General features: G+C 42.0%; 1 protein-coding gene across 1 annotated transcript; it reads right to left on the bottom strand.

Annotated features, from left to right (window-relative positions):
* Positions 1-2,025: 2,025 nt before the first annotated feature.
* Positions 2,026-5,915, bottom strand: LOC116507713 (uncharacterized protein K02A2.6-like). Its single transcript, XM_032216037.1, has 3 exons — positions 4,063-5,915; positions 3,491-3,942; positions 2,026-3,341 (listed from the first exon to the last, which is right to left on the bottom strand). Exons 1-3 carry the CDS (start codon positions 5,913-5,915, stop codon positions 2,026-2,028), a joined length of 3,621 nt encoding a protein of 1,206 aa, XP_032071928.1.
* Positions 5,916-22,166: the final 16,251 nt, after the last annotated feature.

Here is a 22,166-nt window from a genome sequence, read left to right as displayed (position 1 = left end):
ACTAACCAAGGAGAGACGCAACCTAGAACTAAAGAGAAATTTCCTAACGAGGAGAGCAATCAACCAATGGAATAGCAGTGCTCCATCATTGGAGGATTTCAAAAAGCGACTAGACCACCATTTATCTGAAATGGTATAGGGCAGGCATGTCAAACTGGCGGCCCACAGGCTAGGTATGGCCCACGCAGGCCACACCCACCCTGGCTCTGTAAAGGCAAAAAAGATCCCAATACATCACAATATGGCCTGGGATGCAATCGGGTTTGACACCCCTGGTATAGGGTTTCCTGCTTAAGCAGGGGGTTGGACTAGAAGACCTCCAGGTTTCCTTCCAACTCTATTACTCTATGTTCTATAAAATCTTTCAAAAGCAATCTCTTTAATTATTCTGGTTATTTTTGCCACCAGTATTTGTTCCATATACTGGTGAGGTCAATTTCTCATCATCTTCCTCTTTACATAGTAACATTTAGTAACACTTTCAATTCAGCTTAACATTTTCGAGTCAGTTCCGCTCTGCACATAAATAACACGTAATAGCATTTTCAATTCAGCTGGGTTTTGCAACACTAAAATATTTCAAAGTCTTATTTCTACATAGTACTTCAAATATTCAATTTTATCTTTAACTAGTGCTTACATTCTGCTTAAATATAACTTTCTTCTGTTCTAATGTATGTTCCTTAAAATATAGTTTTCTAGTTAGTCTTGCTTCATGGGGTTTTTTCCCCTCCATTTCACAACAGAATACAGTTATTTACATAGGCTGTTTGTTGTATTTTTGCTGACAGGTTTCTCCCCTTGATCTTTTCCTCCTTACAGTCGATATTATTTTGCCTTCTGCATTGTCATGTTGTTGTTTTTTAAAGAACCTTCTCCTTAAAAAAGATTATCTGAAAAGTGCTCTCTTCAATGTCAGGCATTAGTGAGAAAATGTTGCATTTGCTAGCCGTGGTGTCTAATACTTGGGAAGAGATTGGGAGGGGGGATTCAAAAAGAAACAGTGAATGGAAACAAATAGAAACAGGAATTTAACAGAGAGAAATGTAAAGTTATGCGTTTAGGTAAGAAAAATAAACACATACAGTACAGAGAAAATCTGGCTCAAGAATAGCACTTTCAAGAAGGACTTGGGTGTTCTAGTGGATGTTGACAATGTCAACATCTCCCAACAATGTAATATATCTGCAAAGAAAGCCAACATCTTGAAAAATATTAAAAACTATTTTTAAAAAAAACATGATAGGTTGAGATACTACAGGTTGCACACTACAGGAAACCAGAAGGAACTACTGATAGTTCTCAACTTATGACCACAATTCAACACTTCTAAGAAGACAGTTGTTAAGTGAGTTTTGCCCTATTTCTTGCCACAGTTGTCAAGTGAATGACAGTAGTTGTTAAGTTAGTAACACAGTTGTTAGGTGAATCCCCATTACTTTGCAAAAAGTGATCACATGACCCCAGGATAGTATAATTGTAATAAATACAGGCCAGTTGCCAAGTGTCAAAATTTTGATCACGTGACCCCCAGGGATGCTGCAATGATCATAAGTGTGAAAAATGGCCATGTCACCTTTTTCCAGTGCCACTGTAACTTTGAGCAGTCACAAAATGAATGGTTGTAGTCAAGGAGAAAAAAGGTTTCAAAAAAAAAATGTTCTATAGTAATGGTAAAAAAAAAAGTCTGCCCACCCAGCTTACAAAGGGGGAAAAACAGAAACAAAGACAGGAGTTGGAGAAAGATACATTGGAAGCAAGACAGCACAAATCTGTATGTCTCTGTCTCTAAAATGGGTGTTGGCGTGTACCAAGGACCTGTGGGTAGCCAGAAGAACTGAGGCAGAGACAGGAATAAAAGGCTAACAAGTTTATTCCCTTAAAGTACAAGCTAACGTTCAGAACCGGCTTAGATAGGAACGCGCGCTGCTCGTTTGGACAGCTCCCTATTTATACAGGAGCTGTCAAACGATCAGCCAATCAGCTGTCGAGCGCTTCCCGCTTAAACCTTTAGTCAGCGCAAGCTCAGAATACAACACTCCTCCCCCCTAAGTTCGCGCAGGCGTAGTCTTGTAAATATGCTGGACGCCGCCTGATGCGGCCGGATGCCCTAGGCCCTTCTGCACCGCTTGGAGGCTCTGGTTGTTCGCCCAAGGACTCTGCATCTGAGGATGGAGGTCGCCCGGGCCGCCGAAGAGCGAAGGACTGTGCTGGCCCACCAAGTAAGTCGCCGCTTCGGTTTGGGGCTCCGGCTGCTTGTTCTCTGTTGGCCTCCTCGTTTCTGTGCCCGGCGTCGTCCGTCGGAGCCGTCAGTGTTGGCAGGTCGGTTGACTGCTGCTGGCTTGTTGGGGGTTGGTGCCTGCTCCGCAACTGGTCGCAGTGGCGTTTCCAGACTCTGCCGTTGAGGAGTCTGACCCTGTAGGAGCAGGGCCCGGTCTGGTCAGTTATTATGCCCGGTAGCCACAAGGGATGTCCTACATAATTCCAGGCATACACTGCCTCCCCCTGGACGAAGGAGCGGGACCCTCCCTGGGAATCCACTGGTGTCGGAGCGGAATAGGCAGGGTGCAAACGGTCCAGGGTTGTATGCAACCTCCGTCCCATGAGACGCTCGGCTGGGCTCGTGTTCGACTCTGGCGAGGGAGTGGAGTGTTGGGCTAGCAAGAAGGCGTCAATGCGTTCCTGCCAGGGAAGGTGGTCCAATTTGGAGAGAGCCTCTTTGACGGAGCGAACAGCGCGCTCCGCCAAGCCATTGCTAGCGGGGTGGAAAGGGGAGGTGAGGGCATGTTGGATGCCCTGGGAAGCAAGGAACGCCTCAAACTTGGTCGCTGTTAGTTGAGGCCCGTTATCGGACACCAACACGTCGGGTAGGCCATGGGTTGCAAAAAGGGTTGCGATTAGCGCGTCTGCTGTGGTGGAGGACATGTGGACGACCTCGACCCATTTTGAGAAGGCGTCCACAGCAATAAAGAGCATACGGCCGTGAATGGGGCCTGCAAAGTCAACGTGGATTCGGGACCATGGAGTGGATGGAGGCTCCCACGTTCGCGGCTCGGCTTTAGGCGGCAGTGCCTGGGCGCCCTGGCATTGCGGGCAGCCGGCGACATGGTCGGCTATGTCTTGGTCCAGCTTGGGCCACCAAACGTAGCTCCTACCTAGGGCCTTCATCCTAACAATTCCTGGGTGAGCGTGATGCAGCTGCCGCAGGACGGTAGTCCTCAGTGAGGCCGGTACGACAACCCTATGGCCCCACAGTAAACAGCCGCGCTGAACGGATAGCTCCGCCAGGCGTGATTTGAAGGGAAGGTAAACGGGATAACGGGGTCTTTCGGCCACCCTCGCTTAACCCAGTCTAGCACCCGGGATATTACCTGATCCCTTGCGGACACCCGGGCGATGTCGGCGGCAGAGAGTGGAAGGTTGAGGTCATCTATAAGGAATACAGGTGCGGCAGCAGCAGGATCTTCTAAGGCCTCTGGCAGAGGGCAACGGCTGAGGGCGTCGGCGTGGGCGATCTGCTTCCCCGGTCGGTGGTGCAACTGGTAGTCGTAGGACGCGAGGAAAACAAACCAGCGGGTCATGCGTGGGGAGAGAACCTGAGGGGCAGGGCAATCTCCGGCCAGCAACCCGAGTAGGGGCTTGTGATCGGTGACAATTTGAAACGGGCGGCCGTACAAGTAATGGTGGAACCGGCGCACCCCAGCCACAATGGCAAGAGCCTCTTTATCAATTTGAGCATAGTTACGTTCAGAGGCAGAGAGCGTGCGTGAAAAATAGGCAACTGGCACCTCTGCTCTGCTGGGTAACTGGTGGCAAAGGACGGCGCCCACCCCATAGGGGGAAGCATCACAAGCGAGTACGAGAGGCAAGTGCTCGCTGTATTGTACTAGAAAATCGCTGGAGATGAGGAGGTGCTTGACAGCTAGGAAAGCGGATGCTTCTCTGCGGCCCCAAACCCAGGATGCGCCTGAGTCTAGGAGGCGATGGAGCGGTTCTGCGACTGATGCTTTGTGGGGCAGAAAAACAGCGTAAAAATTAAGTAGGCCTAAAAAGGCCTGTAACTCAGCTCTGTTAGTGGGGGCAGGGGCCTCCACGATGGCTTTGGTCTTGGCAGCCGTGGGGTGGATGCCACTGCCATCAATGAGGAAACCAAGGAATTCTATCTGGGCTACCGCAACCTGGCACTTATCTCTCTTGACCTTAAGTCCCACTTGTTGGAAACGTTGGAGGACTAAGCGCAACCGGGCCATTAGTTCATCCATGGAGGTGGCTGACACGAGGACGTCGTCAAAATAGGGAACGACGCCTCTGAGTCCTTGGAGCAGCCGCTCCATCAAACTCTGGAACAGTCCTGGGGCGATGCTGACCCCAAACTGCAATCTGCGGCAACGGAAAGCGCCCCGGTGTGTGATGATTGTCTGGGCTTCCGCTGCTTCATCGTCCACCACCAGCTGTTGATAAGCTTGTGCGAGGTCGAGCTTCGCGAAAACAGTCCCCTCGCCCAAGGTGTGCAGCAAATGCTGGACCACTGGCACCGGGTACGCGTTGGAAGGCAGGGCACGGTTGATCGAGCAGCGGTAGTCAGCGCAAATCCTTACGCTGCCATCTGGCTTGATGGGTAACACAATGGGTGTTTCCCACCGGGCATGGTCCACTGGCTCTAGGACGCCTTGAGCCACCAGCCTGTCCAATTCAGCGTCCACTTTTGGTTTGAGTGCGATGGGTACTCGGCGAGGCTTCATTCGCACCGGCTGGACTGACGGGTCGAGGTTGAAAGACACGGGTGTGCCAGTGTATTTGCCTAGTGAGCCATCAAACACCGCAGGGAACTCTGCTACTAGGCAATCAAGAGCTGACTCGCTTAGATGGTGGATTCCGCTGATCTGCAGGCCTAGGGACTGGAACCAATCGAGGCCGAGAAGGCTAGGCAACCGGCCTTCCACTATGATGAGGGGTAACCAGCCGTCGAACCCCTTGAACTGCACTCTGACTTTGCGGGTGCCAATTACTGGAATCAGGTTGCCCTGATAGTCTCTTAACGTCAGATTACAGTCTTGTAATTGGCGTTTTGACAGCTGTGGCAGCAGGCGCTTAACCGTGCTCCAGGACACGATGGAAGTTGTGGATCCGGTGTCTAACTCCATCTCGCAGGGCTTTCCTTCCACGGTAACTGTTAGCTGTATCTTTTTCTGGAGCTGGTGGCAGGAGAGATCCTGGGTGGCATTTCGGAGGATGGCGTGACAGTCCATCCTGGCCTTCTTGGGGCCACTATTTCGGTTCCTCGGTTGTCGAGACCGATCGGTTTGGAATTCAGAGGAGGACATGGGCTGCGCGGCTCGGCACACCCGAGCGATGTGGCCCTTCCTGCCACATCGCTGGCAGAGGGCTTGCCTAAATCTGCACTCAGCTCTCTCGTGGTTGCCTCCGCAACCAACACATGCAGATTTAGGGTCGCCCTTCCTCTGCGGAACGCTCTTTTTGTTCGCCTCGTGAAGGCGGTTAATGTCCTCCTCAGAGTTCTCATACTCCGAGTCCTCACTTTCAGAATCTAGGAGGCCGGTAGGTGTGTTGAATGTATTGGCCGGCTGTGCTGCTGTGGCAGACCGACTCTTCGCGATTGTGGCTAAGGATGCTGCAGCCATTTCGGACGCCCGAACCTCATCGAAGGCAGTTTGAAAGGAGAGATCTGTTTTGGTTAGTAGTCGCTTCTGCAGCTTGAGGTCTCTCAGGCCACACACGAGGCGGTCAAGGAGGGCCTTGTCCAAGTCCCGGAACTCGCAGTGGAGAGCGGCCGATCGTAACGCTGCAACGTAGGCGCTGACGGACTCCCCCTCAGCTTGGCTCCGCTGGTGAAAAGCGTGCCTGCGGGCTATCTTGGACGGAGACGGAGCATAATGGCTTGTCAGCTTTGCCATCAGCACGGGCCAGGGAACGGCCTTAATGGGCTCAGGAGCTGTGAGAGCCCTGGCAGTGTGGAAAACGTCTGTGCCACAGACGGACAGGAAAAACGCGCATTTCCGCTCGTCCGTCAGCTCGGTGAGGTCGTGCGCGACCAAAAAACATTCGAACCGAGCCGTGTAAGACTCCCATGTCTCAGAGCCATAGTTGAATGGCGCGAAATTTAACGTGGCCATTCCTGTCAGAGCCAGCGACGTCTCGTCGCGGTAGAATTAAGCGCGGTTCTAGTGACTCAGCGAGTGACTTCAGCAGTAAGTGACTTCAGCTTCTCGTACCTCAGTTTGGCAATCCCACCTTCGTCGCCAGTGGCGTGTACCAAGGACCTGTGGGTAGCCAGAAGAACTGAGGCAGAGACAGGAATAAAAGGCTAACAAGTTTATTCCCTTAAAGTACAAGCTAACGTTCAGAACCGGCTTAGATAGGAACGCGCGCTGCTCGTTTGGACAGCTCCCTATTTATACAGGAGCTGTCAAACGATCAGCCAATCAGCTGTCGAGCGCTTCCCGCTTAAACTTTTAGTCAGCGCAAGCTCAGAATACAACAGGTGTTTTGAATAATTCACTACTGCAGAGTATGTCTTTGATTCGGGGCAACAAAATTAAAATAAGGGGAGACTAAGTGGATGTCCATGTGTGAAAGATACAAACCTATATAGAGGAATCAGTCATTTAGCTAGGTGTATCTTATGTGGTTTGAAAATAGATAAGAAGAAAAGTCTACTATAAAGACATTGTATATATTTTGGTTCTCTGCTTAATAAATTAATCCTGGAGATAATTTCTTGTCTTTTAGCATCACCTGTGACATCACTTGTGACTCCACCCACAAATCTCTCAAAATTCCAAATAGGTTCACCCAATCAAAGAGACCATTACTCAGCCAAACAACTCAGTGGAAATTCTGAATGCTCTGAATGGATTCTTATCCAACACGAATGCACATTTTACTAAAAATGCCATTTCTATCTCCAAATCCATAGAGAAATTAGCGTCAGCTAATAAAAGCCAATGTAAGGTGAAAAAATAATCCTAGGACCGTTTTCCACTCAAAATCATTGGAACACAATGTGAACAGTTGTAATATTATTTTTGAAGAAAAACAAGACAAGAAATTGAGATGAGCCTAGTTTCTTAAATTCCAACAACGAACATACAGGATTTGAAAGAATTAATGCTTTAAAAATCTGGAGGAGGTAGGGAAGTTACAAAGGTAATTATCAAAGGAGTTGGTGAACTGGTATCACCTTCCCATTATGTAATAATCAGTAAATGGCCTACAAAACTGTGGGTCTGTGGCAGCTGAAAAAAAATAACCATTATCTAAACTCAGGGAGTATTAATTAACCTAGATGTACCCATGAAATAATTAGCAGCATCCTCACAACCTTACATCGAAATGATAAACACACTGTTGTGACTTAAGCTCTGCTCCTATGGGGAACGTGCGTGTGATGCTTTGACACATGTAGAAAAGATGTGAAATTTGCGTTATGATCCTATTTTTATCAGGCTGAACCTCTTTACATCCTTTGGCAGACACTACTGGATAAAATATTATTGCTTCAAGTCATTGTTTCAAAGACTGTCTCTGTCAACTCTGAATATTTTTTCATAACCACAACAGAATGCTTCACTTATGATCCTACTGGAAATAGTGCATACACAAATAGCCTTTGAAGGAACTAGGCAAAATTTTCCAAGGTCATATTTATTTAAATGCAACTACTTATATCTAACTAATCAGAAATACTTTATCAAATGCTTTCTTAAGATCAATTATGTCCAAATCATTCTCACAATCGACTAAGGAGGCTGCCTGAATAAAACATAACCTCTGCCAAGATTATTCTTAACACATTCATACCAGTTTCTAATAATAACTACATTCTTCTCAATATTTATGAATGGCTTTAGGATCTTCCTAATTACAGATGTCAGATTTACTGATCTATAACTGCTCGTGGCCTGTTTTTTTCTGTTTTGAGGAGATAACCATTTACCCTTCTCTAGTCATTTGATAATTTGACAACTCAGAAAGTTCAGAATGCCCAAGGAGCTGCTGATACAGTTCTACAGAGGAATTATTGAGTCCGTCATTTGTATAAACCAGACATTTGTACTATCTAGTTTGGTACAGCATCCATACAGGACAAGTGCAGACTTCAACAGATAGTTAGATCTGCAGAAAGAACTATTGCAACCAGCCTACCTTCCACTGAAGACCTGCATACTGCACAGGTCAAAGGATTGAGAAAATATTTATAGACCCTTCACATCCTGGACATAAACTGTTTCAACTCCTCCCCACGGGACACCACTACAGAGCATTCCATGCCAAAATAACTAGAATTTTTTTCCTCGTGCCATCACTCTGCTGAACACTTCATTTCCAGAGTTTTGTCTTATATTACCATGTTACCATTGCTTTATCCTTTGTTTTATATGTACCCTGAGAGCTTATGCACCAGAGACAAATTCCTTGTGTGTCTAATCACACTTGGATAATAAAGTATTCTGCTCTGCTGTGCCCTGCCCTGCCCTTCCCAACCCTACTCCATCATTTGTCAAAGTAAACGAATAGAATCTTACCATCAACAAATACATCTTTGTCCTAGGATGCACCGAAGGTAAATAATTTGCCCTAGAAACTTCAGATTATTCAAAATCAGTAAGGCTTTCCCTTTGATTCAATCAAAGGTTCTATCTCTTTATCAGCTTATTTTTGTTATTTATACTGTATAGCCACCCAAAATGCCTTTTCTCTGTTTTCTGTTACTTTTACATCTTCCCTGAGCAATTCACATATTATCTTTTCTTATTTAAAATTTATCTGATAAATCCCCTTTTCTTGTCCATTGTCAATCTTAGATCATTCCAGGCTTTAGATTTTTTGACACTATTTCCACAAATCTGGACTACTAAGTATTCTTTGTTAGTTATCACTTACTCTTTCAGTCTACGTATATAAACTTCAGAATTTTAGTAAGCTTCTTGTGTAGCCAGAGTAGGTTATTTTGTTATAATCCTTTTTTCTCTCATTGAGTTTACTTACAATTAATGCATTTATAAACTTTTTAGGAACAATCACCTATCTTGGACGCCTTTACCAATTTTTTTTCTATCACAGAATCCTATTACTTATTGTTCTTTTATCAAAATTCATTTTTCTGAAGTTCAGAATATGGAAATTTCATTTGGCTGTACTCAACTTTAATTTCCCTTAAAATGTAGAATTGCAGCATCACATGATTACTTTCTTTCCACCTTTTCTAATTCCTGCTGTACCTTTCTACATTTTCGCAAGAAAAAAATTCAGCAAAATTGGGAAGGACTGTGCTTCAATTATCTGAAAGTTTTATATTTGATAGACTTCATCTCCCAACAGACATCAAAATCATTAAAAATTCCCATCCCATTTCAAACAAAGTTGTTTGAAAGCTTTGTTTATTTTGGAGAGGTTCAATCATATTTTTTCTTTACTAAGTGCTAGTGATAGACATCAATAACAATACTGCTTTTTTCCTTGTTTCATTTACTTCAGTCTGAATGCTCTCAAGCATATCAGTAAGTTCATTCCCTTGAATTTCTTTGTAAGTGAAATACACATAAAATTTTAATATACAGCACTGTGCAACTTCAATTCAGTTGATTTTGTTCTTTTCGAACAAGTTGCTTTGCTGTATTTCAAACTGATATACCAGCATAATCATATTTCATATTTCTTATCTTGTTTCAGTCCCATATTGTGAATGAACAACGAAAGCTATTAATCTTATAAATGGATAATTTTCCACTGAGTGGTTTAATAGAACTTAATATACTTAATATGTTTCTTATTCCAATAGGACTCCAATCCCACAAGATGATGCTTAGCGTTGCTGTACCAGCCTTGCCTATTAGATCACAAATGGGAATTGGGGGCTAAGGATGCCTGGATTAGAGAAAATGCAGACACCTTATTGGTCAGACATATATTTTTCACTGGACATGAATTACTGACCCTAAATGGATAAGACACCTCATAAACTGGCAGATCCTCTGACACACATCCCTATTACTTGAAGCAATCAATCACTAGCTACAACATTCCTCTTTAGCTTCTTGTATGTAGAAACTGTACACATTCTACTCTTCCGCCACTCCATTGTATTCATGCTTGTCTCCTGGTCTTCTTTACGAGACTTAAAGTTGCTTCTGCCTGAGAATCCAAATTCTGTTTTTCAATTCTTGTACTGAAAAAAAATCTTCTAAATCTCTTGTTTCTAATTGTAACTACCATCACTTGGCTTACTCCTCTATTGGTTAACTTCCATATAGCAAGCTGTTTTCAAACTGGATCTTTGTTTAGTACAAGGATAGCAACCTATTCTTCACTTATACTTTTCCTTACAGCAGTGAGTTTGCATTTTGTTGCATATATAGATTTCATTCTTTTTAGGCATTAACATCTCCCTTTAAACTCTTCTGCCAAATTCCACTGCCAAAGATCTTGTAGAGCATTCCATTTCCTTACTTGATGAAATTGTTCCCTAGAATTGGTTGCCTTTCATTTCTTCTATTGTCACTTTGGCAGCTTCTGTTTGTTCAGCTGGATACAATCTCTCTATAATTCACAATAGTAAATCAGCAAATCTGAATGCACTGTTGCATCACAAGTCTCTTGTTTTTATTGATTCCTCCTGTTGGAAGTCCACCATCAACATCCTACTAGCTGTCTGTTTGCTTACTCAATGAACTCACTTCCTGAAAATTTATTTTTGGGCGTTTCGACTTATGTAACTATACTATACATTTCTACATTATAAAGGTCACCAGGATAAAATGGAAATTTTGCTAGTGTAGAAATAACCAGGTTGAGATAGACTGATTTATAGCATTATTGTACATGTTTATTTAAACAGCATTTCACTCATACTTTAAAAAAATATAACCAGAATTTTATCCTGATGCCTATTAAAAAACCGATTAAAATGTTTTTAGTACTATGTTATGATAGGCTTACTGGTTTTCTCTATCTTCGAAAGAAAAAATAGGCAACCATCAAGGGCATTTTGTAAGATTTTGGTATTGCTTTATTGTTGTCAGAAAGACTAGGATGTCTATGACAATGTACAGAAGCACTGGGAAACAAGTGAGATTACAAATTATTAAATTGTGTAGACATCCAGTTAATCTGAATGCATGGTAATTCCACACTACAGTATGAAAACAATCAGGTGTGCTGACTGACAAAAAAACCTCCTTTGAACACAATGAAATTCAGATATAAATATTTTTACAGATAGCAACATAGAAATGCATACAACAGTACAAATCCAAGTATCATCAAGTGCTTAGCCTGCCTGGAGTTCATTTTCCTTTAAAGTTTTATGATCATAAATTATAAAGTAGTTCCTGATCAAACAATAGCCTTTTAAAAACATATTAAATGTTAAACATGTTAGCAAAGCAGTGACTGTTACAAGTATATTTGACTGAAACATTAAACAACACTTTGATGAAAGATCATGAATGACTTTAAAGATATCAGGTTGCGCCTATAAACAAATACTTTTTCTAGAAAGGGTCAAATGGTATACTTAAACTGGTTTTTGCATCTTCATTCCTCCATTTAATTATTATCTTCAGTATTATCATCATTTTGGCTAGAATAATATTTAAAATTCTAATTGTTGTCCTCATTGGTGGCTCATATGTTCCATTCAACATAAATGAATCTGAAATTGCAGAGAAAATCTCAGAAATCTTAGTCTACTGTGGACCTCACCCCATTCCTAAGAGGTCCATAAAGGGGGCGTACATAAGTGCACCAGCGTGCCTACCGTCCCTGCCCTATTATTCCCATTTATTTGTATTCATTTTTTTCATTCATGTCCATGTTTATATTTATACCTGCTATCTTGTACTTGTTTGACAAATTCAAATACAAGTTGAAAAGGGGAAAAAACATGGAACTCTGAAAGCTATATAAAGTAATGTAGATGATTCTCTTGTCCAAGGTTGACTCAGCCTTCCATCCTTTCGCGGTGGGTAAAATGAAGACCCAGATTGTGGGGGCAATATGCTGACTCTGTAAACCGCTTAGAGAGGGCTGAAAGCCCTATGAAGCGGTATATAAGTCTAACTGCTATTGCTATTGTTATTGTCCTTAAGATTCTAGTATGAGTGAGCAAATTTGAATGACTATGAATGCACTTTTTATCATTATATTTTGGGGCATTTGAGGATCACAGTGATAAAACAGTGATGCAATGAAATCCTAAGTGGGATGGGCGTATCCAGTATAGGAATCTGAAACAAGCCACAGTGATGTCACATGCTCCAAGACATCATCACAGATCTGGTCTCAATTATACACATTCCCTGTGGGATATCAGTTCCATTTAAAAGGACTTGAGACTACCACTCCTCCATCCTACTAACTATCACAGGTATTTGGAAAACATCCCAATGCCTACATTTGATTCATGAATGTCCTGCACAAAAGACCAAATTAAACCACTGAAATTGTTGTTGCTGTTAGTTTCTGCTGCATTTGTTTTGGTTAAGTAGGAAACATCAACGGATCAATTCTCCGAAGTTTTTTTTTTTTTTTTTAAGCAAGAAAATTCATTCAAAATGCAACAAAACAACTGGGATTGTGTTTTCCACAGAAAAACGGTAAAATGCAATTTAAGAAGTATGCACAAATCACTTTATCCGGGACTGACACACTAGGCCATTCTAGATACACTACATGGATAATCTCTTCAGCAGTGTCACTGTAAAGGCTGCACTATATTAGCAGCTTGACAGTCTTTTTCAAAGATCTATGTAGGATTTTTCAGAAGGATGCACTTACAAAACACATATCACTATAGCTTTTCTCACAAAATACAATATAGGCAGCTCTGTATCCATAGTAGAATTTCACTCTTATAGCCTTAGTGTACCCTTAGAAATCTAAATTATAAATAAATAAACTTCAAAGTTCATATCAACAGTGACAATTTATCAATTCATTTTAGAAAATAAAATAAAAAATTCTGAAAAATTACTAATTATGTTAAAATTACTTCATGTTATACATTGTAAAGCATGTATGCTGTTTATTTTATTAATAGAGAAGGACAATTATTTAAATAAGCTTCATTCTGATATTATGATTTATTTTATAACAATAAATATATAGTTGTTGCAAAGGCACTAGCAGTACAATTTTTCTGCATCACTTCCTCAATCCTCAGAAAAAGCACAGATATTCAAATAAAAATATAAATTTTGAATTATAAGCAATCCTAACTAGATTACACAAGTTTCCAATTTACACAAAGGATGGTATACTCATTTTTTCCGGAAACTTATTCTAGAGAACTCTTCAATCTTCTGGATCCAATTATATAAGTGCAAAGTTCAAGAAAGATGTGAGTTAGATACAAGCACTCTGTTCTACTGGCAACACAACATGGGTAAGCATTATAGATTCAATAATATTCTTAACTAATGCGCAGAAATTTGCAAATTTGTCAATTTTAGGGCTTTTTCCATTTTTAATTCTTACAAATATCTCAAAATTCATTTCACTTAAATATTAAAAGTTTGTGTAACTTGTATTTTTATGCACATTATTGCAGGGTTACTTAAAGTTTTGAAAACATTTTCTCTAATGTAATTCTTAAAGATTCTGACATTTCACTATTATATGAAAATACTTAAATAACTTCAAATTTTAAAAATTTGGCTTATATACAGGTTTAAAATTACAAAATTGGACAAATGTGAACTACACTAATTTCTTCCCCTACTGAATTTAAAATGTGTAAGTTTTAAGCAACCAATTTGGTATGGCTATACAGTATTAAACAAAATAATGTTTTAAATATTCTAAAGCAGGTCAAGAAAGAAACATAATAGTCCAGCTATTTAGTTATAGAAAACTCACAAACATTGCATTTAATTTTGTAGTAGATACCCACTTTCTTTAAGTTAATACGACATTTTAAATAAACTATATAAATTTTAAATAATGAATATTCATGCAACTACTTAGAAATCAGACCAATGATGATATTATGGTAAAATAACCTGAGTCATAAATATAGAGTTCACCATATGCATTTAAAAAAAAGAGATGACAAAAAAACCTGGGAGAAATCAGAGGCTGAAACAGAGCACAATAGAGTAAATCAACTTCTCCATAACACAAAATTAGTATACTATATACATGGAATAGAATTTACAAATACTGAATAAGTACTTTTCAATATTCTTTAATGTACATAAAGTATACAAAAATATACAAAACTAATTTTAAGACTTTTATCTATTTTACTATCCATCTGGTTTAGATAAAAAAATAGATGGGGGGGCAGGTAAACATATAACACTTCAAAATTACTTTCTGCTTAGATATTCAATTGCATGTATATGTAATAGTGAGAACATTCTAGAATAAAATTCTTGCTCAATAATTAAAAGTGACTATCGCTCTTTTATGAGCAACAAACATTTTGTATTTTGAAATTCATATTCACTTAAGTGACATAAAAGATTTTTAACCAGAATAGGGTTATGGCTTAAAAATAAAAATGGCTAACTTATTCAAGGCCAAAGCTAAACTAAAATTGAAAACCAGATGATTAACCAAAGCTCCTAAAATTAAATCATGGATTTGGAATTTAAGAAATATACAAAAGGAAATACAAACAAATCATATTCTATTGCAGTATTGTCCACATGCTGATTTAAACTATTATATTATAATAATACTATATAAGCATTATTTTCCTGATATATTTCAAAGAATGAATGGGAGACAGAAATAAACTGCAAGGTTAAAGAAAGGAAATAAACCAACAGCTCTTCCATTACATTTTGGAATTTACTTTTTATACAGGTTATATCAAAATCTTCCCGTTTACAATTTGTCCTCTTCAAGGTCATTAATGTTTCCAATAAAAACAGTCTGAGGATTTTAAAAAGATAATCTCTGGCTAGGATTTCCAAACCTTTATTTCTAGCAAAATATGCATAATCTGAAGAGTAGTTTACGTAACATGTTTTTACTCTCAAGTGCTATCGCGTTGAACATTGCTTTTATGTGCTCAAGTCATTAGCTGTGACTTGCACATGACTACCTTATTCCCCGACAACAATTCAAATATTATAACTCTATCTCAGGAATATTCTACTTAATTTTTTGCATGAAGTTTCCAGAACATTTAGGCAAATCAAAGTACCGTAGTAGGAAACATAACTCATCCTACATTTTTTCCATGGGTTCAGCAAATTTCTCAGGAAGAGTCATATTTAGCTTGAGAAAAGTTTTTAGTCTGATATTCATTCTCTTAACATTATAAAATAACTGTAGGAGCACTTATGATAAATAGTCTCATGACCAAGCTAGTTTTATTAATATCTCCAGTTACTGCAATATATTTAGAAAATCCAAACACCAATAAGACAGCTTTGAGGATGTGGGGGAGAGGGTCTACTTTTTCGTAGTTCCTCACACCCACTTGTTATGATCAGATCTTATTACATAAGAATGCAATATTATTACACAAGGTGCTTCCAGTTGGGAATTGAATAGAATAACCGCGCTACTTCATGCAGGCATTTTTATATATTATCCATATTGCTTCTTCTTCCACTTGTAAATTGTTCATTTTCTCACTATTTTATTGTGGTTATTTCACCACTCATACACAAATAACAAAAAAAACTTTTCAAGGACAAAAAGGTGAAATAGCTGAATCTATTCATACTATTATACTAGGGCATCTCCTTCTAAAAGCAACCCAAACTTCCAATGTCTCTAAATATCAAGTATAGCAATCATACATTCCCAAACATATAAATATATTTGCATATCTTCTAAAGCATCCATTTCTACAAATGTGTTAAGTTTCCAGACATCAAAAAATCAACTGTGACTTTTTTATCAAAACAGGTATTATTTAAAGGCATATTCCACAAAAGCAGTAACTGCAGTCCTAATATAGGACTACATTTATGGTTTATTCATTTCAAATGCTTTCAGTTGAAGAATCCAAATTGCTAACAATATATAACTAAAACTCATATACAAGATCTGAAAGGCTCCTCTTTACCCCTTCTATTATTTGCTTTTGTCAGAAGATGAGGTATTGTTGCAGCTTTTGGCTCTGTATTGCTGCTTGGTAAAATATCTGCAGTACATAGAACAATTTGGTGGGGGGGGGGGGGGATGTTAAGAAGGAGAAGACGATCCAGGGAAATATATTCAGTTGGAGTCCACATATTAAGTGATCTGCTCTTGGACAGCTGCCATACATTTTCACAGGTTTGTTTTACCAGTAAAGCACTTAGGAGTGAGAAGGAAAAAAGACCAGACACATGCAGGGGGCTTTCAAAATAACAGCTCCTTGCCCTACCATCGTGCACGCTATTTTCTCTCTCTTTTTAATGCCTCCCCTCCCATGGAAGAAAATTAAACTAGACGTCGTTGAAATCCCTGATAAAATCCCATACGGCATACGCGAGGCAGGACGACTGTAAAATAAATGACTGACTAATTCGACCACTGGAAGCGTCCCAAGAAGTGACCCAGACCTCAGCGCGAGAAGGGAAAACCCGGGACGCGGTCGGTTCGCCCCGTGCAGCGCCCTGCTAAAAGTCCCATCCCGCTAACACACACCCCGCGCCCCTCTTGAGAGCGGGGCGCCGTCCAAGCCAAAACCTCGGATGTTAAGGGCTTTTCCACGCGGTCCAGGTTTCTCAACGGGAGACCAAGAGCGAGTCCCTACTGTTCTTTCTCCAGAGAGATAGAGATAATATCTATTTCAGAAGCCCGTGTAAAGGGGAGGGGGGCCGCCCCAAAGCATCACCCCAGGGAATGTTACTCTACGGGGGTCCTTACACCTGACAGTCAACAGTTTCGTTTCTGAATATTGTAGTCATCCGCCACTGGTCACTCTTTAAGAACAGGTGACGGCAGGGGCCATAAAACTCCTCGCCAGGTTTCCACTCCAGACCCCTCCCACAATATTGTAGAGACAGCCGGGGAAGAGGGAGAGGGAGGTTGGCAGTTCCTCAGACCATCCCCGCCTCGCCGCCTCTCCAGGAATTCCAGAGCTGAGCCGGAGAATCTGCCTTCATTCATCAACTCTCTTTAATGCAGCACTCCCCGAGATCCCCGGCTGGTCTCACTTCCCTACCCCCCCCCCCAACCGCGTACCCCCACCCCAACCTCAGCGCCGAGCTTCCCCGATTAGCAACGGGTTGTCGCGCGAGCCATCTGCTCCTCGCCTCGGACCCTTCCGTCCCAACCTATGAACAATGCGCGAAGGGGACGCGGAGCCGCCAAAAGGAAAGAGAAGCGCTTAAGTGCTTACAGTTCGCAGGAACTGTATCTCGTCTTCCCCTTCGCCCACTTCAGCCATGGCGATCTCCCGCTCTCCTTCTTTTCGCCTCCCGGGCGCTGCTGCTGCTGCTGCTGCCTCCGGAACCCGGGCTGGCAGGTGGTGTGGAACTGCAAGAGGAGAGGCACCCCTGCGGGACGGAAGCAGGAGGAGGAGGAGACGAGGGGTGGGGTGGGGAGGACGCTGTCTGCAGCTGAGCGGGAGGCTCCCAAGCCTAGCTGGACCTTCAGTAGGGAAAAAAAGTGAGAGAGCAGCCCGAAGCCGGTCGATTAGCCCAATCTGCTCGAACGTGTGTCACTCCCTCTCTGCAGCAGAATGGCAGCTCAGCCCGGGTTTCTTGGTGCAAGTGCATGGGGAAGAACTAAAGCGGGGAGGGAAGAGAGGGCTGCGATTAACAGGGACAGCGGGGGTGGAGCTCCCGGTGGCTCCCACACTACTGCAGGTGATCCGCAGCCGGCTCTTCCCTGCAAAAAAAGGCAAACCTGAAGCGCAGCGCCGCTCTCTGGCTGGCCGGCCGCTGGCTGGCAGGCTCGCTCGCCCGCGCGCGCGCGCGCTTGCTTCCAAAGCCACTCCCTCCACACCCTGCGCGCCGAAGGCGTGGAAGACAGACGCGCGCCAGGCGCAGAGAAGAACTGCATGTTGACGTGCAGCGGAGGAGGACGACGAGGGGGACGGGCGGCGAGCCTGGCCAGCCTTCGATGGAGTAGTCACAATCTCCCTAGGGAGGAGGAGACCCCCCCCCCCAGGTGGGATGCCAGAAGAGCTCCGCAAACCGATTAGCGGGGTTGTCATAAAGCCTCCCACGACAGGTAGAAAACCGTCAGGTTAAAGCTGTATGCTTCTCACGGCGTTTTTCGCTTGGGTGGCACCAAAGGGGGAAGGTAGACTTGACTTTGGTCATTTGTTGAATCTAGAAATCGCGTCCGATGGATTTGAGCTGGGTCTTTTTCTGACTGATCTGCGGTACTTTTAGTAACATCACGTCTGCTTCTATAGCACTACAGTACCAGGGTAATGGTAGCGATACTATTGCTAGTGGCCATCCAGAGTCCACTGGAGTTATGTGGCCAATACATTTAAATAATAAGTGACCAAGAGAAGACCTATTCCAAAGCTAATAATGCTTTGAGTTACTTAGCAATTCAGAATATTTGGATGCTTTTGGCTTCCAAAGTGTACCAGAACTCCAATGTTCCCTCCCCCACCCCCAAATAGCAAGTTTGATGTGATGCTTAAATGGTTCACCTGGAAACCAGGAGACTTGAGTTCTAGTCCAATCTTAGGTATGAAATATCAGCTGGATGACTTTGGGCCACTTTCTCTTAGCCCAATTCGCCTCACAGGGTTGTTGTGAGGAAAGTAGGAATAAGTTAGATACATTTGCCCTATTGAGGTGTAAATGGGAAAAAAAGGCAAGATATAAATCTTAAAAAAGCAAATTGCAAATGCATTTCTCTGTGGAGGCTGGGCAGCTTCTCCTGGGCCAAAGCAAAGAAAGCCATTTGTTTTAACACAGTCCGATTTTGAAAAAGGGAGATCACCAGATCCCAAGGAAAGGCAGACTGCTATAGGGAGATGCTTCCCTCAAGTTCTTGCTTACTAGCCATTAGTCTTTGAAAATAAGCACCTTTCATTGTGCTTGAAAACAAGTACTTATGGCAGTGCAGCACCATCAATCATTGTAATGCAATTCAACCTGGCCACTCCATTTAACTTTTGTTAGCTACCCTGCATTCAGCAATATTTGAAGCTTCCTGGCTGTATTCAAGTGCAACACTAGTTTTATGCATTGCCATAATCCCGTAAGGAAATTACTAGTGTATTGTATAGGTCATTGTGGCCAATCTGTTGTTGTCTAGGATGGCAGTAGGTGGCAAAGACACTGTAAATGAGTCCATCCAGGCTCAGCTAACCGTGCTTTTTTACTGAAATGGTACATTTATCTCATCTAATACATTTCAGCACCTGCCTAGCTTACATGATTCTCATGATAATTAGCAAGATGGACATCACACTGAATTATAATCAGGAGTACACTTGGAGCTGCTAACATCTGGCTCTTCCATCAGGCAATGGGTTAGATGGACTATAATATGTTGCCCTGATAAATTAGATTATATTTTTAAATTGTTAGTGGATCTTGTTCTGATGTCTGTGAGATTATTGTTTGAGACTGTACTGTTATTTTAACTCTCTGCTATATGCTACCTAGAGTTACTTTTTGAATAAGGCAGAATACAAATTGATTAAATTTTAAGAATAAATAAAACCATGCATCATATTGTCACAGTGCAAACAGCACCATTATATTTGTATCTCCGTATTGGACATAGTTGTGTAAATTTCAGAGTTTGCATTGTGATAGATCTTTCCTCCCTTTGCCATGCCCAGGATAGTTTATTAAATGTATAAAGCCATTCAATAGGATTGAGTTATCAATGGATATTGAATCTTGATGGCTGTTTGTTTGATGGCTGGAATCACAATTGAGACGTCTTTTATACCAGCTGCTAATGGAGGAGGGATATCTTGTTCTAGTTTGTCATTGCAGGTCATCGCATATTGAGCAAGATGGCCAAACTGTCTAGTTCACCTCAACCATTATTCTTAAATATTACAGGTAGTCCTTTGATTGTGATGGCATTGCCATTGCTAAGCAATGCAGTCATAAAACCTGATGTCATGTGCAGTCATAAAACCTGATGACGGCTTAGCAAAAGCAATCTCAGCAGTCCCAGTTACCATCATAACCCCAGGACTCTGCAAGCTGTTAAATGGGAATAGGCAGAAGCCGCTGCAGACATGTAGGCCAGATGGGAATGGCATGGCAGGGTGTTTCAGAGTGTGGGCAAGTGCACAAGCAGGTGTTATGGAATGGATGCGTTTAAGCCACAGGGGGCCTGTGGGCAGCCACTCAGGGAGCATGGCAGGCAAAAAAGAAGCAAGAGTGATTTCCAATTTCCTATCAGTTTCCCTATTGACATTGTTTGTGGAAAGCTGGCATGGAACATCAAAAATCACAATCATATAACACAGCTTGCTACAACATTGTAACTGCAAGCCAGGCATCAAGGGCCCAAATCACAGTCATGTGTTCAGTGGGATGCTGCACCGGCCCCTCATAAGTCTCCTTCATTCAGTGCCATCACAACTTTGAACAGTCACTGAACAAGTGGTCATACATGTCTTGAGTGCCATTTAATTCCAAACAGCAACAAAACATTTCAAACAATAATATAAACAAGAAACATCCTCTACCTGCACTATACACTGAAGGTAGATCAATCATCAGTATCCCCAATGAAGAGCCATGTCTTTAAAGCCATTTGGAAGTCCAACAAGATTGGGTTTTCCACCTTTTGAAAGTTACTCACTTTTTAAAACATCCTAAGGTAGGCAAAAACCAGCTATTCAAATGACTATCATTGCAACTACATCCATTTTCCTCTTTAAATACCCCTTGTAGGCATATTTTGAAAAATGAAAAATGTGTTTTAATTGCCATTTTTATTAAATGGCAGAAAATAGCATATTACTTCAACTGTTCTTTTTAATAATTGGACATTTTGTAAAGAAATGACTACCAGCTCATTCTCCAGTCCAAATATTATCTCAGAGTCCTTGATGTATATCTGTGTCCACTGGATCAGTGAATGGATGTCTTATTCACTCTTAGCTTGATGTTATCCATATAGAGGAGATGTCTGGTGATAGTTCCACTCTTGGATTTGTATCAATATCCATTCCTTGTAATTATCTGGCTGAGGGGGTGAAAGCTTGTTGCAAAACAAGGCTACATGTGGTGTAGTCACCTTGCTTTATGCTGCACTTGATGGCCACTTCTATGAGTTGCCATGAGTTGGCTTCCAGTGTTGTCTTTCTCAATTCCATTGAGTTCTTGAGGAAGGTCCTCAGTGTCCTGTTGACTTTACATAGCACCAGGAATTCATAGATCCATGTGTGTGACATTAAGTCGAGGGCTTTCCTGTAGTCAATCTAGGATGTATTCAGAATGGCTTATTTAGACCTTGAGTCTTAGGCAACTGCTCAAGCAACTGGTGTTTTGATCCTCTGGTTTTGTTCCGAATGCCCTTCTGAATTGTGCTCATGAACTGTCCATATGGTCATGTAGCTTAGCAACTAGATGCCTGATAGGACATTCCAAATTGTGGGGAAGCAGGTTATTGGCCAGTAGTTGGACAGTGCTGTTCCTTTATGAGATGTCTTTCATGAACTGCACCGTCCTTTGAGTTAGCCAGTCTGTGTGGGAACCTGCTGCTAGCATCTGGTTCATCTGTGCTGCTAGGCATTCATGCACTGGTGTTAGTTTCTTTAGCCAATGATGTTATGTTTGGCAGGTGCTGTCCAGCTGTTCAGGTTCTTAACTCACTGCTGGATATTGCTACTCTGATGGTGACAGGCTCCTGTTCTGGGAGGTTGCTGAAGTCTGTTCTCAGGTCCTGCAGCCACTTTCTACTAGTGTTATGTGTCTTCTCCTTTTCTCATGTGCTCCTATAATACCACTGAGTTTCTGCTATGGCTATGCTGCAGTTGTTGCACTGCAGATGGGAGTATACCTTGGGTGGATCTTTGGAGAATAGGCCATTTATCTTCTTGGCGTCTACTTTTCTAGTGTATCTTAGCCTAGTAGCCAGTGCTGTGAGCTTTTTTTTTTAGCAATCTCTAGGGTTTCAGATTGAGTCAGGTCCTTGTATTTTTCCAGTAGCCAAGTTGTACCCTTAATGTTCACATCCTTCTGTAATTCCACCAATTGATTAACCTCTCTCCAAGTTACCTTGATCTTATGCTCTAACCTGATGTTCTGGAG

This window comes from Thamnophis elegans, chromosome 4 (genome assembly GCF_009769535.1).
Source record: "Thamnophis elegans isolate rThaEle1 chromosome 4, rThaEle1.pri, whole genome shotgun sequence".
Classification (NCBI taxonomy): domain Eukaryota; kingdom Metazoa; phylum Chordata; class Lepidosauria; order Squamata; family Colubridae; genus Thamnophis; species Thamnophis elegans.
This window is presented reverse-complemented; position numbering and strand designations above follow the sequence as displayed.

Bases quoted from the DNA above. Each gene is read 5' to 3' on its own strand.
- LOC116507713 (XM_032216037.1), bottom strand. From the start codon at position 5,915: ATGGCAAAGCTGACAAGCCATTATGCTCCGTCTCCGTCCAAGATAGCC. The intron at 3,943-4,062 runs GTTACAGGCCTT...TTGGGGCCGCAG, and splicing joins GCCCCCACTAACAGAGCTGA to AGAAGCATCCGCTTTCCTAG. The intron at 3,342-3,490 runs GTTGCCCTCTGC...GACTGGGTTAAG, and splicing joins CCACGCCGACGCCCTCAGCC to CGAGGGTGGCCGAAAGACCC.